This window comes from Furipterus horrens, unplaced genomic scaffold, assembly GCF_987537825.1.
Source record: "Furipterus horrens unplaced genomic scaffold, mFurHor1.1.pri manual_scaffold_6, whole genome shotgun sequence".
Taxonomy (NCBI): domain Eukaryota; kingdom Metazoa; phylum Chordata; class Mammalia; order Chiroptera; family Furipteridae; genus Furipterus; species Furipterus horrens.
The window spans coordinates 91,683,842-91,703,661 of record NW_028327176.1 but is presented as its reverse complement, the minus strand read 5'-3'; the positions used below and the strand labels follow the sequence as shown (position 1 = coordinate 91,703,661).

The 19,820-nt window shown below is 40.1% G+C and overlaps 1 protein-coding gene across 4 annotated transcripts in view; it reads right to left on the bottom strand.

Annotated features, from left to right (window-relative positions):
• ZFAND3 (zinc finger AN1-type containing 3) overlaps window positions 1-19,820 on the bottom strand; it is a 347,078-nt gene that overhangs the window by 19,877 nt on the left and 307,381 nt on the right. For all 4 annotated transcript variants that reach the window (XM_090282337.1, XM_090282336.1, XM_090282335.1 and 1 more), the window contains one exon: window positions 10,883-11,050. In XM_090282337.1, coding sequence (XP_090138463.1) covers window positions 10,883-11,050 — 168 coding nt within the window. The remainder of the gene's footprint in view (window positions 1-10,882; window positions 11,051-19,820) is intronic.

Sequence of the window (19,820 nt, the reverse complement as noted above, 5' to 3'; positions counted from 1 at the left end):
GATCTGAGGCTAGTGACAACCTTTCCAGTCTCAGTTTCCTCATTTGTAAAGGAAAATAAATGAGGTTTGATAAAATGGTTGCTAAGGCTCTATCTAATCTTGGTGGTATTTACCTACCTATAAACTTTTATATTTTTGTCTTTGGTAGAAGCATTTAATTCAAACAAAGTATTTTTAAGCATTTCTCAGTGTGGTTTGCTTTCATTACCTCAAGTAAGAATAAGCCAGAATAGCATCTTGGGTGTGTGGTATGATACTGGTTTGAGAAAAAAAAAGTATTCTCAGATCACCAGCTTTTCTCACTATAGTTAGACACATTACATATGAGTATGAACAAAGGGAGTATGCTTCATCTATCAACAGAAATGAATCCGTGAGATGACAAAACTCTTTAAAACACAGCTTTGTGGACCTTTTAGGCAACATGGTAGCTCACCAAGGGCAACAGCATCTGTTTGGGGGGAATGTATCTGAACATTTCCTATGTTTTCCTAAAATGTATTCAGCAGCTACAACTATTAAAATTTGTCAGGGTGAGGGGCAGAGGTGGGTGGGTGGCAGCTGTGAGAAATCTACAGCTAAATCATACTCAGTGGTAAAAAACTGAATGCTTTCTACTTAAGGTCAAGGAAAAGGCAAGGAGGTACATTCTCAACACTTTTCTCCTCAACAGTTCTATTAAATGTTATGTTGGAGGTCCCAACCAGTACAATTAAGAAAGAAAAAAATAATAACATGCATACAATTGGAAAGGAGAAAAGCCTAAGGAATCTAGAACTAAAAAGTGAATTTAGCAAGGTTGTAGAATAAAAGATCACACATAAAAATTGACTTATTTTGAAATGACAGCAAAGGATAATCTGAAAATAAATTTAAAAATTCTATCCACAGCACCATCAAAAATTACAATACTTGAAGAGTTTAAAGATATATGCTAAAAAATAGAAAACGATGTTGACAAATTATAGAAGACTTATAGAAATGGAGAGACATATATTCATGGGTTAGAATACTGTTAAGATGGTAATTCTGTAAATCTTATAAATGGGTGAGCTATTTGAAGTAAGCACAGATTCTTCACAAACAAAGATAGATGAGTAGCCAAAAAGCAAATGAAAAAGATGCTTAACATCATTGGTCATGAGGGAAATGCAAATTAATATACCATAGTGGCACAGTACCACCTACCCACTAGAATAGCTAAAGTTAAAAAAAATGACAATATTAAATGTTGCAAATTATGGAGAAATCAGAACCCTAATACACTGCTGATGGGACTTTTAAAATATTAAATGTATACGACCATTCAACCTGGCAATTCCACTTCTATTTATCTACCCAAGAGAAATTAAAACATATGTCCACACAAAGACTTATGCATGAGTACTAACAGCAGTTCCATTCATAATAATTCCAAACTGGCAACAACCCAAATGTATGTCAACTGGTAACTGGATAAACAAATATGGTATTATCTACACAATGGGATACTATCCAACACTGAAGAGAAATGAACTAATGGTATGTAACAACATAGATAAATTTCAAAAACATGCTAACATGCTACACAGACACAAAACTATATATAGTATGAAACCAGTTATATTAAAATTCTAGAAAAGGGAAAATTATATTAACAGAAAGCAGATCAGTGGCTGCCTGAGCCTAGGGTAGGCAAGCATAGAGCTCAATTAAAAAGGAGCAGAAGAGAAGTTTTGGGGGTGATAGAAGGATTCTATAACGTGAGCTTGGTGATGGCTGCACCACTAAATTTACTAAAACTCATTGAACTGTAAAATGTGAATTTTATGATATACAAATTATATCTCAAAAAGCTGTAAAACAAAACAAAACAAAACAAAAAACTCACATATACCTTGCTGGGCAAAGAATTAACTGAAACTATTTACTCTTGGAACTAAAACAAACGAACAAAAAATATCAATAATTAATTTCCTTTTGTAATAATCCATTTTTTTTGCCCCATAAAGAAGTATTCTAAGCAGGGCAACCTATCCAAATAGCCTTGAGAAAATTACTAGTGAGCTGTGATGGCTGCTAAGATTGGACCACAGAAGTGGTTGCAAATTTGCTATCCAGATGGAAAATACTTTACTTCATAGGACAAGAGTCCCGGCTCACCTGTCAGTCACTAGGGAACAAGCAGGACTGTGACACAGGCTTCAGCAGATGTGCTCTGCACAGTCTGCCTTTTTAAAGCTTCGTCTTTGATGCCTCCGTGCTGGGGAAGGGAGTTACTTGTGTTTCTGAAATCTCTCTACAGCCTTGTCAAAGGACAGATGGTAGGTTGGATCTCTGGGACAGTGCTGAACTAATGGGCTAAATACATGGAGTTCGTGTTCGGTAAAAGATTTGATTTGTTTTGCTTTAACATTTCAACTTGTAATTTATGAAGGAGCAGCAGAGGGACTAATCTGTTTTGTTTTAGACTGGAGCTCTTATACATTAAAGATTAAATGGGGAATACAGATAGCATATTCTTGTTTGGGTAAAAATCTAGTGAGAGCAAAAGAAAAGGAGCAGGAAAAAGAGAAAATTTCCTCAAAATTTGCCTCAAGATTTCTAATTACCCTTACTTAGCTTTCACAAACACACTAATTCCCAACAACCTTTTTCTTTTCCCCACTTTTGGGAAGGTTGGCAGGACACCTTCTCTTGAGCCATAGGTAACATACACCTAGCTGTGGTCTCAGAGGTACTGGAGAAGCTTTAGCCCTTCATTGCCAGACTTAGCATAAAAACAGAAGCTCCTAAAGGGATGCGGCCTTGGCAACCACGCTCGCTTTGTAACATAAGGCAGGGCATGGACTCTCCGCTCCATGGCAGTAATAATAACACCTAACCAGCCAAATCAATTTGGTCATGATAAAAGACCTCAAGTATTTCCCTGGATAGCAGGGTATTATGACGGATCCAGGACAGAACTCTCTACAGGGAATAAGGCCTTTCATAAGAACATACTGTCTTCTTTTCTTTTTCTTTCTTTTGCTGCCTTATTTTCATTTAGAGTCATGGGACAGAATGCCAAATGTTCCTGACATGTTCACATCACAGTTGGACAAGAGTTAAAATGAAGGCACAGCAACATGGGCTTAGTTGTGGTAATTTTTCACCTGGTAAAATGAGCCGGCCTGGAAATTTCATGTCACCAACATGCTTCAGAATCACTTTGCCCTGCACTGAGCTTTAGTGCATCACTATTTGTTCACTGTGCAGTTCCCAGCAGTGGTAGCAATGGTACACATTCTTTTTCACTTAGTGAAACCAATTCACATACTTCCCAGATCCTTCCTTAAAAACATCCAATAGTCATCTCGGCCTTCCTATGTGCTTACTTAAAAAAAAAAAAAAAAGAGTCAAGTTAGATCATGTCGGTTCACAGCCAATGGTATCTTCTCACTGCAAACCAACGTGCATGTCACAAAGACACAGAAGTCAGCTTGAAAGAACTTCCAGGGGCCAAAGCTGGGATAATTTGAGTACCAAAATTATTAAGCATAGCAATGAAATAGAAACTACTAAAAATATATAAGAGCATATGAGTCCATACCAATAAAAGATAAATAAATGGCTGGGGGAAGGTTCTCATTTACTGAAGAACACAGAGTCCCAAATGGTAAATGCACAAGAAGGGTCAGAGTGAGAAAATCATCACTGTACAACCGTCACAGTAAAGATTGGTACAGAGAACCATCATCAATGAATGCTAAACTTTGGAGACATTTTTGATGAAGAGTGGGACATTTACATGGTCATAAAGTATTTTCTCCCCATTAACAGAACAAAAAGTCAACCAACCAAATGGAAGAAAATATTTGCAGACAATACCTCCAACAAGGGCTTAATATTCAAAATATATAAAGAATTCATACAACTTAACACCAACAATACAAACAATCCAATTAAAAAATGGGCAGAGGACCTGGATAGACAGTTCTCCCAAGAAGACATATAAATGGCCAACATATATGTGAAAAGATGCTCAATTTCAGTAGCTATTAGGGAAATGCATACCAAAACTACAGTGAGATACCACCGCACACTATTAGAATGAATACATATAAACAAGACAAGTAATAATATGTTGGAGAAGTTGTGGAAAAAAAGAAACCCTCATTCACTGCTGGCGGGAATATAAACTGGTACGGCCACTATGGAAAACAGTGTGTAGGTTCCTCAAGAAATTTAGGAGTTACCATAGACCCAGAAACCCCTCTTTTGGGTACCTACCTCCAGAAATTGAAAACTTTTATTCACAAAGATATATGCACCCCTATGTTCACTGCAGTATTATTCACAGCGGCCAAAACATGGAATCAACCAAAATGTCCTTCAATAGATGATTGGATAAAGATGTGGTCCGTATATACAATGCAATACTACTCAGCTGTAAGAAAAGATGAAATGCTGCCATTCGTGACAACATGGATGGATCTTGAGACTATCATACTAAGTCAAAGGAGTCAGCCAGAAAAAGCTAAGAATCATATATTTTCACTCATATGTGGGATATAAAACTGAAAACAACAAATGAACAAACAAGACAAACACACTCATAGCCACAGACAACAGTATAGTGGTTACCAGAGGGAAGGTGGGTAGGGAAGGGGATCAAATATGACTCTGGATGGTAAACACAATCTCCAATACACATAATATACGCTCAAAATCTATATAATTTTATTAACCAATGCCACCCCAATAAATTTAATTGAATTGAAAAATCAATGCATTATATAAGTATTTCCTCATAGAATTGGTTATTAGCTCTAAGGTTAAAAATATTAACTACACATAGAGACATCAAAAAACACCTTAAATAGGTGAGTGAATCACAATTAACATCAACAATGAGAGGATACATGATTGAGATGCCAAAGGTGAAAGAGAAAGAGAGAGTCCTGGGGGCAGCAAGAGAGAGGTGGAGAGTTGCCTACCGGGGGGTGCCTATAGGACTATCAGCTGATTTCTCGGAGGACACTTTGCAAGCAGGATGGGACTGGCAAACAGTATTCAATATGATGAAAAGCAACCCACAATCAAGATTATTTTATCCAGCAAAGCTACCATTTGGAATAGAAGGGCAGATGAAGTGCTTTCCAGACAAGGTAAGGCTAAAGTTCATCATCACCAAGCCATTATTATATGAAATGTCAAAGGGACTTACTTAAGAAAAAGAAGATCAAAACTATGAACACCAAAATGACAACAAACTCACAACTATCAACAACTGAATCTAAAAAATACAAACAAAATCCAACTAAGCACACCAGAATAGAAACAGAATCATAGGTATGGGGATCATTTGGAGGGTTATCAGCTGGGAGGTGGAAGGGGGAGAAATGGGGAATTGGTGCAGGGATTAAGAAGCATAATTGGTTGGTACAAAGTAGACAGGGGAAAGTTAAGAATAATATAGAAAAGGGTGAAGCCAAAGAACTTATATGCACGACCCACAGACATGAACTAAGGGGTGTGGGATTGCTGCAGGGAAGGGGGGTACTGGGCAGAGGGGAGCAAAGCGGAAAAGAATTGGAACTACTGTAACAACATAATAAAATATACTTAAAAAAAAATAAAAAAACCAAGGAGAGGAAAATGGATAGCTGTGCCTCCCAATATAAAACCCTGAGAAGGACACAAAATCACTTATACAGTATTCTGGCTGGGAATATGTACTCTGAATCTAATCCCGAAGAATCATCAGACAAATCCAAAATGAGAAATGTTCTATTAAAAAAAATGTGGGTGGGTATGTGGGTAGGGGGTGGAAGGACGTAGTCTTTAAAACTGTCAGTATCATTGAAAACAAAGAAAGGCTGTGAAAATGTTCCAGGTTAAGAGTCTAATGAGACATGACAACTAAATACAATACCTGATCATACAATGGAATTTGTACTGGAAGGGAAAAAATGCTTTTTATAAAGGGCATTATTGGACCAACTGACAAAACCGGGATATGGATGAGAGATTCGATAAAAGCTCTGCATCAGTATCAGTTTACTGAAGTTGATAAGTATGCTGTGGTTATATAAAATATCATGATATTTGCAACTTACTCTGGAGTGGTCCAGAAAAAAACTTTTAATTTCCAAATAAAAAGTTAATGGTAACCACAAACAAAACAACCAAAACTGAGACACATAATTTAAAAAAAGAGGAAATAGAGGAAAAAAGTGTATGGAGTACCACCAAACAAAAACAACAGACAGAAACACAAAGGAAAAGGACCAATGGAGGCAAAGAGCTACCAGAAAACAAAGGACAAAATGGCTACAGGAAGTCCTCATACAATAATTACCCTAAATGTAAGTGGACTAAATTCACCAATAAAAAGGCACAGAATAGCAGACTGAATAAAAAAAACAAAATCCAACCACATGCTGCCTTCAGGAGACACATCTAAACTGCAAAGACAAAGACAGACTTAAAGTGAAAGGGTGGAAAATGAATCCCCAATCAAATGGTATTTGCAGAAAAGCAGGCATAGCCATACTTATATCTGACAAAATAGATTTTAAGATAACAAAGATGGACATTTTATGATAAAGGGTACACTATGTAACACTGAAATATTTAAAGCAACTACAAACAGAACTAAAGGGAGAAACAAACACACAAAAAGTGTTAAAAACAATACCTGGAGACCTTTTCTGATTTAATTGTTTACAGTGATGCCCAGATATTCATGTTTTTTAAAAGCTCTCCAGTTCTCAAAGCGAGGTCCTCATCTGGGAAGTTGTTAAACATGCGTAAGCCTACTGACTCAGAAGCTGTGGGGATGGGGCCCAGTAACTGTGTGTTACCACGCCTCCATGTGAATCCAATACCTACTCAAGTTAGAAGCCACTGACCTAGTCTACAGCTCCTACATTCTGTATACATAGCTCCTATATTCCCACAAAACCTAGCAAAATGCATTGTGCATTGTCATATCTCAATAAATGCTTGCTGAATTTAGTTTGGCAGAAATGACCACTGAAGCACTGGAGATGATTACTCTAAAGGTCCCAGCTAAAGCATCACTCTGAGTTTCTAAAGTGAATATAAAATTTACTTCAAAGGCAATAAAGAATGTCAGATTACTCAGGAGATTAGTGAAAGCACTGCTGTCCCTAAAGGGAGCATATCAGCTTACAGTTTGTAAAGTCACTGTCAACTGAAAATATGTGATAACTTATGCAAGCTATTAGCCTGGTATTTAAAAATTAATTCTGTGATCCTGGGAAGCATGCACAGCGATTAAAAAGCCATGCTGTGTGTATCATGCCAGAGCTGCTTAGAAAGCGCCGCGTTCATATGGCAGTGCTGTGGCCCGGATTTGATGAGGATGGCCAGACTTCAGAAGCACATCCCCTAGGTGGCATTTGGAGAGAAAAGACTCCTATAAAGAGAATGAACTGTCTACTTGCCTACTGAGTAGAAAATAAAACAAAACCATTTTTATGCAATTGCATTCTATCTTGAGAAGTTAAACTGTTGAAGATCCTCTAGCATGGAGGGTTTCATCGCAGCCTCTCCACATGCCTTTTCTAATTGGCATCCTGAAAGATTTCACAGGAAAAGGGCGCTACTTTGGTACTGTTGATTTAAAGGCTATCTCGTCACAGCAAGGCAAGGAATATTCGTCTTCAAAATTCACCTACTTATTGAAAGCCATGAAGTGTCTTGGCAATTAACAATTCCTATCACCTCTAGCTGTTCCCTAAGTGAAAAGGCTCAGAACTCTTCTTACAAATTGCTCTTCTGAAGATCAAAGGGAAACTGAATGTGTCTGTGTGTGCTCTCCATGAGACTGTAATTTAATGGAATTTTTAGAAAAGGCTTGCTGGCAGTGTTTGGATGACAGCCCCGGGGCAGAGGATTCAGGGGAGCTTGGCCACCCTTCCCTTTGGAGCATCTTCCCTGTCTTTAATTGGCACCTCATTAGAAATTAATGAAAATGACATCTTCTGTTCTTCGTGCTTGAGGCACTGAATACTACAAAAAGGCCCATCACAATTCATAACACATTCAATTTATATAGCAATGGCTCTTAAGTAATATTTATGAGATGTGAATTTCTTGTCAGCAGTTAACAACCTATACAGAGTGGAAGGGAAATGGAAAAAGATTGTGAATAAATATATATATATATATTTATATAAAATAAATATAAATATATATATATATATTTTTTATATACATATAAATTTTCTGCAGTGGAGAAACGTGTGCTGTTTGAGTTCAAACTACCTTCCTGAGTCCTCATTTTCAGTAGTAAAGTACTGTTTCCTTCACCCCTCTAAAACCTTTCAGGGCAGTTAAATGTCTCTAACACTCCATGCATCCTCAAGGAAATAACTATACAACTCACTCTTTCCTGGAGAGATCCAAGCAGATAGGCAGGGGGAACACAGGAGCTATTTGTCAAAGACAGCCCCAGAAGGGTATGTTCCCACTGCTGTCCTTCAGCTTTTGAAACGTGGCAGTTGACTCAGTCATCTTTCTGGACACAGAAGTGTAATGCGCTCAGTGGGCCAAATGGAACTCCCAGCTCTCCTGGGAAGGCTACATCTGGAGGGACTACAAAAAGTTCAAAACTTTCTTCTCCATCAGGAAAATCAAATCTCTCTATAAGCTGACCCTCAGAATTGGGCAAAGCCACGGGACTACGTGTTAGATCATTTAAAAAGAATACACAAAAGGAACCAATATAAATAACCCATGGACATGTTCAACGAGGTGGGGACTGACTGTGGGAGAAGGTGTGGGCTGGGTTAGGGGGAGCTATGGGGGAGAAAGTGGGACAACTGTAATAGAAAAACAATAAATAAATCAAAAATTAAAAAAAAAAAAAGAAATACTTAACAAAAGAAAAAGAAAAAGAATACATGTCTGTTGCAAACCCAATAGGTACTTAGAAATCCAGCCTTCTGCCCAAGAGGTAAAGAGCACAGCAAAGGAATCTGCACTTACCAGAGACAATCAGGTCAGCTCCACTTAAGAGCATGTGAATTTATCCAACACGTATTTCTAGATTTTTTTTTTAGCGGTTTCCTAAGACGTTAGGAAAATAGATGGTTTGCATCAAAGCTGAGGGTAAACTGGGAGACTTGGTTACAACAACACTTCTGGATCTCACAGCACTGAAGTGTGAACGTTCGACTGCTTGCCTGACAAGGAGGAAGTATTAACCCCTGCCAGAGGCAAGGCTCATGGACTGACTGCTTGATCCACTAAGGCAAATCCTGTGTTATACCCAGGATTCAGTTATTTTCAAGAAAGAAACAAGAACATAAGGTACAGGAAAATCCCATGATTCTAATTTATGAACACGCAACAGGCAAAACGGTCAAGTAGGTTTCACGACACTGGTAACAGACTGAACTGCTGAAGCCCCCAAGAGTTCACATGAACACCAAAGCAAGAAAGTGCACCACAAAAGATTAAACTCTGCAATCTGGGTAAAGGCGGTTAGCCATCAGGCCCCAGAGATTCCTCAGCTAACCATGTATTCCCTCCTTACCTCACCAAGAACTTAAAATTACTTGGCAGAGTTGATTCAGGAGCAGCCTCGGGATAACGTTCTGGGCTCACCTGGGCCGTGCCACACGCATGAACCCAACTGAAGCTTGAAAGCCCTGCTGACAGCCTCTGCGCTTGCCTCTTACCCTGTCTCTCTTCTTCATAGTTTCACATAAGCATTTAGAAGGAAACTAAATGCCAACTAAAAATAAAAACTTGGCTGGTGACACCTAGACCCCCCATGCTGGCCTCCATTTCTGCAGTTTAAGGTATGTTTCTGATCTTGTTACCTACCACACACCCAAGTGTGCAACAGGAGTTCCAACTTTGTTTCCATGAGAAGCTGGAACTCCCTCCTTTCCTTCTCACTTCCAATGGGGCAGATGATTAAGGGACAAAAGCAGCAAAGACTGTGTCTTCAAAAGACAAAGGACTTGGAGTAACTGTAACTTTCTAACTGCCAAGAGAACCACCTAGTCCTGACTTCCACCATCGGTGCTTGTAGGATATCTACGGCTGTCCCAGGGGTGAAAGGATGCTTCTTAAGCTCACTCTTAGGGACTAAGAGTATAAGATTCTCAGAGACTAGACCTAGGCCTCAAAGCCTGCCTGGCGACAGTTCTGTCCCACAGGATATTTTTATAATATTATGCTTTAAATCAGGAAATAAGAAGAGGGACAGGAAAACTCCAAGTCAGCCTAAATGATGCAGCTGTACAATTCTGTGTGATAGAAGGGAGAGGGAGGTCTGGTCTAAGATTTGTACCGCTGTGGGTATGCATAAAGTTTTCTTTAAATACACCCTGTGTGGCAATTCTAAGAGGTGGTATTACACTGGATAGATAGTACAGTAGAAGGGGTTACTTTAAAGCTGTTTCCAAGAGGTTACCTGCCAATGAATTACAGTTCAAAGAAAATAATGTTCTATCAAACTTTGATTTAGAAAGGATATGGGAGGAGAAATCTTCCATTTATCATATATAGTAAGAGCGTACTTAAAATTAATTGAATATCTGAATTTCACAGTACATATCCCAGAATTTTGCTGGCTTGGTTAATTCCTAAATAAGTCATCAGTGAGAAGGAACAGGAGTTATCAGTGGGAAGAAGCTGGAAGCAGGAAGCAGTGACAATGCAACTCTAAAGAAAGGTGTGACAAGTAGTGGGGGATGTTTTGCTTCTTTGTGTGTGTTTAGAAGTAAAAATTCTCTACTCCTGACTTCTCAAACTCTAAATCTATTGCTCCCCAGGGAGGTTCACAGGAGAAGAACAAAGAGGTCAGTCTTTTAGAATAATTTCCAAAGCTAAGCCAAGGTGTCAAGGACACAGTGCCATCAGGTCACTAGACACTCACCGCAGCGGCACGATCCCAGTTCCTGCTGCACCAGCTCCAGTTTGGTTTGGCACTGGAAGCACCGACGCCGACTCTTCTGTTTTGATCGGCTGGTTTCCTCGGACCGTTCAGTGTTCTCCAGTAGTCGTGGCCGTTTCACTGGCGAAGCCTCATTCTCAGACTGTGAATCTGACCAAAACAACACATTTCGGGGGTCAGGGTTAGTGCTTGGCCTCGCAAGCGCACCTGATTAATGTACTGCCAGGCATTCTTCTGACCAGGCCACTGCCCTTTCCCAGGAATTGGACCTGTGTGAACAACAGCCAGCTCTGCCTGGCCTGGTTTGTACTCTGCAAATTGTGACAAGCATGAACCTTCAGGGCTGATTTCTAACAAGCTAGGTCTGAACCAGGAAGGAGTGTGGAGGCGGCTCAACAAAAATCTAGGTTGTTTTTAAAAATAGCTGTCTCTATGAGGAGACCATTCAAACTGGAAATGGGATCCCCTCTTTGCACCCTTTTCTTTGGGCAGCAGCTGTTTACTACTTGTATTAGTTATCTACCTTTCTTGGATATTTGCTTGTCCTCAAGTGGAATGTAATTCTTTAGAGAAGGGACTATATCTAGGACTTCTTTACACTGCCATGTTTAGCACAATTCCATACCTAAAGCCAGTGCTTGAACCCAGGGCCTCCGTTGTGGACTAGTACAGAGGCAGTCCATGGTACCACAACCCTAGGGTTGGTGCCAAATTGCCAGGTGGAGGGAGGTGTAGTGTGTGATAACTTGTGTTTCATATAACCTTAAAAAGTAAATAAAATGCAATCAAGTTCATGTAATAGGCAGGCTGTGAATAACTCTTGCCTTCAGAAAAAGGGCAGCACTGGGCACTCTGTACTCCTGGAATTGCTGCCACTGCATACTGAGGATGCACCTCTTGCCAAGGTTCCAAATTTGTTTGTGCTAAACCACTTCAGGAAGGCAATCTCCCAGACGATCTTCTTCAAAACAGACCCAGATCCTACCACTCTTACCCCTCTCCCACCAGCAGAGCTGGTCCAAGTCATCACCATCTCATTCAGCCTAGTAAAAAGCCTCTTAATTAGTTTCCCTGCTCCCTCTTCGCCCCTACAGTATATTCTCCACACAGCAGCCAAGTGATCCTGTTAAAAATCAAGTCTGTGTAACAGCTCCCCTTCTCAGAGAAGAAGTTCAGATACTTAACTATGACCCTGAAAGGCCCTGAATGATGTGCCCTCCTCTCATCTCCTGCTGCTCTCTTCCCTCTGCTCTATCCACACTGGCCTCCTTTCGCCTCCTACCTCAGGGCCTTTGCACCTTCTGTCCCCTTTGTCTGGAATACTCGTCACTCAGATCTATATGGAAGCTAATCTCTTTTAAGTAATTTTCTTTTTTTTTTTAATTTATTTTTAATTTACACTTGACATGCAATATATTAGTTTCAAGTGTACAACAGAGTGATTAGACATTTTCATAAATTACAAAGTGATCACCATTCTCAATGAAGTTTCCCTGACCAACCCATCCAGACCTCTTGTCATCCTTCCAGAGCATTTCCCTTCCCCCCTTCACTTGCCCTTTATTCCTCCATAGCACTTATCTTTTAACATTATCCCCCAGAAGAATGTAAACTCCTGGAGGGCAGGAAGTTTGACCCACTTTGTTCACTAATGTGCCCTCTATGCCTACAACTCAATATACAGTTCTTGAATGACTGAATCTTCTCCTAGGCAGTCCGGATTTTCTATTTGAAGTGGAGCTGTGAGAAGCAGCAGACGGTTGGCTGCATTTCAACGAAGGCAGGATCCTTTACCCCAGGCTCCCTCGGTGTGAAGAAGATGCTGCACTTCATCAGAGAGCACTCACTGGTCTCGGCAGGGGGACGGTGACAGTTTGCTCACAGCTCCCGCCCACGGCGCTATGCACTGACTTAGGGAAGGCCGCACTATTTTTAGCAATTGTAAGCTTCATTTTTCATCTCATTTAGTTCTTCCTGTCCTACATGACCACATGACATTTTTCCCAAATACAAACCAACTAAACAAGGCCTTTGATGAAAACAATTGAAAGCAAGTTCACCCTATTTCCCAGCTCTGCTGAGAGAAGCTGTCCAAACCTAGTCGATGTGATGACTGAGGCAGCCACAGACACACCAGGTCCCCTCCCCTTCCCCTACAAGAGTAACAAGCAACAATCTAAATGTAAATCATTACAAAGCAGCCAGCCAAAAGGAATTCACCTTGTATGAGCCACACTGCCCTCTGGGGGTCCTTTTTCACAAACTAGCAATGGCACTATTTCTATTAATAACCCTATTTAGACATGCCCCCCCCCCTTTTTTTGCAATAAGAAAATTCTAGAGTAAAAGCCGCAACAAAGAAAAACGGTGTTTGTTCTGAATCAGGAGCATCCATCAACCTGGCGCACGGGGGGGGGGGGGGGGGGGGGGGGGCGGGGAGGTAGAGAAGAGAGAGAAGGATCCACATAAGAAGGGCAGGCAGTTGAATCCTTTGCATTTATTAATATTGTTAAAACCTAGAGGGCCTTAACACAATGCAGGCATACCTCTAACGTAAAAGAAGTGCACTCAGACCATAAGCCTTTCATCCGCACCGCTATCTGATAAAACTGAGTGTGTGTCTGCAAATGTAGAGCTCACAAAGCTGCTTTTCATACGAATCTGTCCCAAACTGTCAAATGTGCTGTCTACCTGCATAGCGCCCGCCTCCTTTCCTAAAGCAAACCTTTGCTACAATGAGAAGACAATTTTTTTCTGTGTGGCAATGCTAATTATTTTAAAATAAGCCAGGAGTGATATATGAAGAAAGTATTTTTAATGTATGATTCCTAAACTGGGAGACAGAATTCATATTTATATAATCACAATTATCACCAAACAACCCATTTGGTGGGGCCCCTCAAAAAAAGGAGGCCTGCACAAGCCTGACCTCTTTTTTTCTAATTCTCCACCCGGTCTGACCAATGAGCATTCAATAACAAAACTAAGGAATAAGTCTGCTAGGTCTCATGTGAAATTTTCCTTTATCCATTCCACATTAGAAAGACTACTGAACTATTTGTTCTGGTAGGCAGCAGGCATGGGACATTCCTGAAATAATGGGTCCTAAGGGAGGTTTCTGATGCTGCCAACAGCTTCTGGCTGCACTGCATTGGCCATCCTAAAAGAACACTACTCAGCCCTAGTCAGCCGTCTGAGAGGCAATGTCTCAGCATCCACACTAGTCTAAGTATACAGAAAGTGTACAGAAAGTCTGAGCCAACAGAAGCAGTCCTTTAATGATCCTAAACCAAGAGACACAAATTATTTACCAAAATGTGCTACCAGCTCACTTATCGCGGCCTCACTGTACCGTGGGATTTTTAAAAATATTATATTTCACTATATCATGGGATTTTGCAGTACTGTATACATATGTTGTTAAAGTTATGTAGGTTTAAGAGTGTAGAATAAATGTAAGGTTCCTACTTCGCGGGGGGTCTAGAACGTAATACCCGCAATTAGTGAGGGAATACTGTATTTTTTAGAATCAAGGAGATGTCCCTAAGCATTCAGAGACCCATAATTTTTACACTCTGGAATATGACCACTGAACCTTCCTCACTCAGTCCATGGCCTATTAAATGGAAAGGAGCCCTGTGCCCTCTAATGCCCGCTACCATGAAGAGGGAGGGGAAACAAGCTCTCTAAATTTTACCACCCTCCACACACTGCCATCCAGGGAGGTGACTGTTATGTATGACTTCTTGGTGAAGTAAACCATTCCTTGGCATTTTCTCACAAGCCAACTTACTGTTTTAATTAGAAGCTAATAAAATAAACAGCAGTCTATAGGATCATCATCATGTCCATATAAGAAATTTACATCTCCTCTGCTAATTATTTAATGAAACTTTGTGCCATGGGGCGAGTTGCCTAAAGAAACAGATGTCCAGGGTAGGGATTCTAATTACATAATAATGAACTAAATAATTTAACTATTCAATTATAAATTTTATGTCAATTAAAAAAAAAGACTACCAGAAAGAAAAGATCCAAATATGGTCAAACTAAAGGAATCCTCATCTGCAGTCCATATTTGAATAAATTAAACTTTGATTCTTTATTTTTACTCAGAATCATCATTTCAGTTACCCTGTAGCACTTTGAACTTCCTCAGCAATGAAAAAAAATACCTAACAGTCTACTTGCATAATCTGAACTTGGGCAGTAAGGGTTAAATATGGAGAGAAAGGTGAACAGAAATAACTCTTACATGCAGCTCTGTCAGAAGAAACGAGTCCTTGCAAGGAGCATGCTCATTAGCAGCAGGAGGAGCTGCAGTGGAAGCCAGAAACCGTTCCCACCCCAGGAGTTAAGAGCGATTTCTAATTAAGGCCGTTCATAAAGGGCCAACAGAGCACATATTTTTTCCAGTACGCTTTTTCTTGAGAACATAATCTAGCTGGTATGTACCCACACGAGAGACCCCTTCTTCCTCTGCCTAAATTTAATAGAATGAGAAATATATCACACCAGATCTCCTAGTCTGATCGAGAACTATAATGTGATTAGCTAGAAAAATCTTAAGAGAAATTATTTCACCTATCAGCTTCCTAGGCTTGAAGGTAACTAGTGCTTAATTTGTGACAGAGAAACAAGTACAGTGACTTTAAAACACATAATCTTCTGAAGAGAGAAATTTGCCTAATTGTACTTTCCTAGCCAATCACAAGAAGTAGTGGGTAAGACTTTCAATTTAACTTTAACTGGAAAGCTTGACTGGAGACAACAAACAGAGCTACTTCTTTTAAAATTCTGTTTTGTCTCTGACAGAAATTCACATTTGTTCCTTACTGTCACTGTTCTTGTCTTTATTACTCATGTTCTCTCCCAGAAATTTTCAAATAAATCGTGTCAGGCCTGTCAGAGTTGAATCCCAATCTCTCCGCACCTCCCACCGCGGGGCAGCTGGCAGCCGGCACCGGCCGGGGCTGCTAACCAGGACCACGGCCGCTGACCCCGCAGGCGGCCCCTTGCCCTGCGCAGGCCGGGAGAGTGGGGGAGCACAGTGGCAACTAGAGAAGGAAGCCCTCTCCTGTTCACCTCCCCCGCACCTCCCCGCACTTCTAAGAAAGAAAGATGAATCTGTTTAATCTCAGGCTCTATGACAGCTTTTGAGGTACTCAATCAATTTTTTTAGAACCTATCACAGTCTCCTGACAGACTGACATTTATGATCCCAGTTGCCTGTGCAAACATCAGTGAGAGCAATAATTAATGAACCTACACACATCACTGCTGCCTCGCCTTGGACTGTTTAAAAGGAGCTTAAGCTGCTAAAACCTCTCTGTCCATGAACAGCACCACATTCTTGCTGACAAAACTAGGAGACTTTTTAAAAATCTGTTTTATAGGTACTTTTTCTGTGTTTCTCCTCATGCTGTACTTTCAGAGTTTATGCAGATTAGATTCATCCTCTCTCGGCATTTTATTGTGTCTGAAAGGCTTCAGGAGAGAAAACTCCCTCGTTACCATTAAAAACGTTTTTTCCCACTTTCTTCAACTGGGATTGTCCCCTCCTTTCTTATCTTTCTAATAGCCCTTGGACAATTTTGGAATAACACACCTGTCAACAGCTATTACATGGACAGAGAAAGGAGTTCAAGTCTTTGGAAGAGGCTGATTATCAAAATTTTGTGCCGAATTCCTTCATTTTCTCTTGATGTACGATAGGAGCTGAATCTAGCTTGAAATACACCCAGGATGCCTTGTCTTACGATTATAACTATTTCAAAGGTCAGTTGTTCTCAAACTGCCAGGCAGGAGTACTGTTCTTAGTCCCTCTCTTCTCCTTCCATCTCCACCCCCAAGCCCCCAGGTTATTTCTCTCTGGCTGGCTCCCGTGCTATTAGAAATACCTGGTGGCGGTCTCCTCCTCCATCACAACCTCAGGGCTGAGGACACAAAACAGGGAGATGTAGGATATATCTGTCTCTGCCTCTACCTCTACCCCTACTTCTCTATCTATATATTGGTAGAGCTGACTACCTTGGGAGTGCGCCTGAACTTTTGGGGTCTCTGTCCTCTTCAGTATGCTCAAAAGACACAGGCGTTGGAAACCCTCTTGGTAGTAGTTTGTCCCAAAGACCTGTTTTAAAGTCTGGGATCAGATTTGTCACTTCCTCTTAGTCCATCTTCCACTCTCATTCCTGCTATAAAGGTAGCTGAAAGCTGATTTTGGTGGCACACCTTGACAACAGAAAAAGAGTGATTATGAACTCATCAAAAGATCAAGTAGGAGAAGCTACTGAGCTGTGGTGAGAACAGCTCTCCATTAAATTAAACAATCTTTAAAATCATGGCACCGGAGAGTCCAGTTCTAAAGGAAGGGTTTTTCCCTCAACTTTTCTAATTGTCTGCCTTTTGTTTCTCTTCCTTGCCTACTGTACTGAGTAGGCTTTCTAGTATGATGCTGAATAGGAGTGTTGAGAGACAAAATTTTTGCCTTGTTCTCAACCTCAGGAGGAAAGTACTCAGCCTTCATCCAACTTATTCCAAACATATAGAAAAGTTCAAAGAATACTACAATAAACACTTGTGTACACTCCATCCAGATTCAACAATTGTTAACAATCTGTCACATTACTTTATCTCTCCCCTCCATATTTATATTCCCCCCAAACCGTCTAAAAATAAGTTGAAAACATCAAAACACGTACACATACACATCTAATAAGGGCATTTCCTTATATAACCAAAATACTACAGCTAATAAAATTAAGAATGCTTCAATGGCATTCTAGTCCATATCCAAATAATCTCCGTTGTTTTCAAAGGTATGTTCTATCAAGTTTCATGTGTTACATTTGGATCTTACATCTAAATTTCTTAATATAGAACAGTACGAGACCCTCAAACTGTTTCTTCCGTCCTTTTTTTCTTCCTTCATTCAAACAACATGGACCTTTTGAATAGTCCTGGATAGTTTTCCTGTGGAATGTACCATATCTTCTTTTTTTCTTTCCTCCTTCCTTCCCTCATCTATTTATTTTAATGGCATCATTTAACTTATATAGTTGTACATCTTCCCTGCTCCATATCCAAGATCAGAAATTAAAACTTCCAGCAAGCTCCTGAAAAATCTACATCACTGGAGGGCTGGCACAAGTAGGACAAGTACTGCGTAATCAGCCCAGTTCCTGTTGCACCTTAGCAATGGGGGGTGAGGTGGGGGAATGCTCTTTCTCTAACTGCCTCCACTTGCACCTCTGCTACATGCGGGACATTAGAATATAGTTCATCTGTGCCTTAGAAAGGAATAAGGAGATGAACTAGCTACTGGTGTTTTAGCCCATGAGTTCTTATAGTCTGATGGCACTATCTGTGGCTGAAGTTAGTCCCAAAAGGCCACATGTCATTCCTCCAATTATCTCCTTGGCCTTTTTCTGATTGCCCTTCCCCTCCTGACTGACTCTATGGTGCTGCTAATTGTTGCTGTAAGATAGCTCTTCACTGCTGAATCATTCGCCTCTCCAAAATTCTTCCTTATTTTAAACCTAAGGAAAAATTCCGCCAGAATAAAAAAACATAAAGTAAACCTCCAGGAAGATTCATTTGCAAAAATAATCACAATCTTGTTAAGTACAGTAATAGTCTCAATTGACATGATCTAATTTATTTAGGCCTGTAGACTAATGATCACTCTATTCAGGGCCATGACAAGAGTCAATATTTCATTAATTATTCTCAAGTGACTACCATGTGCCAGGCACTGGGTTTTGAACAGGGAAATCATAACTGGATATGGCAGGGATCTCCCTGCTCAAGGACGTCACAGTGTAAAGGGAAAGTCATGTATACAAATAAACCTACAGCACAGCAGTGGCATACTAATGTAGGGGCACAAAATAAGGAAGTGATCAACTTTGTTACAGGGGATGCTGATTCGGAAGCAGTAGAGGAAAAGGTCAGAGAAGGTACCCTCTTGAACTTAAGAACTTCATTGTACATCCGTACACATGTGATTTGTAGCTCATGTTTGTCACCCTTTTCTGTGAGGCCTGCTTTCCAGAATACCACTTGTACGTAAGCTGTTGCTCATCTACCTTCTAACTTCTTCTCTTTACCAAAAACCATGTCAACTAACAGACCATTTCACAGTCTGGGAAGTAAAGGTACTTGGACAAGACCAGTTTGAAGGGTTTTTAGGGAAATAAGTGATTGTTTATCTATCCTCTTTCTGTGACCCCAACTGATCCAATTTTTTTTCTGGGGTTTCACAAATATCTCACTAAAATGTCACTGGCTAGCTAACAGTCTTCCTTTCATCACATTTATTAGCCTTAATATTGGTCCGTCTGTCTGCTCACACACGTACATGGCTTTAACTGCCGTTCTTTTTCTATCAGGAATTTCCCAGGCCCATTTTTTAAATTATCAAAATAAACAATTTATCTGAGATAACTGTAGGTTCACATGTAGCTGTAAGAATCGACATAGAAAAACTCTATGTACCTTCAGCCAGTTTTCCTCAGTGATTACATCTTCAAAACTAGTACAATATCACAACCAGGATATTGGTATTAAGACAGTCAAGCTATAGAACGTTTCCATAACCACAAGGATCCCTAGGGTTGCCCTTTTACAGTCATGCCTACTTTCCTCTCTTCCTCCTTGCTCCCTGGCAGGCCCTGGCAAACACTGATCTATCCTCTATTTCTATAATTTTGTCATTTTAAGAATGTCATATATATGAGCATACACATGGGCATATAAATGGACTCATACAATGTAACCCTTTGTCCAAACTCATTTTTAAGGCCTCTCATCACAGCATGCAGATATGACAAGAGATTCCTAAGTTATGCTTCAGTAATGATTGCAAATAACAAGAACCAACACAAAGCACTTTCTGTACTAGCTCTTTCTAAAAGCTTTT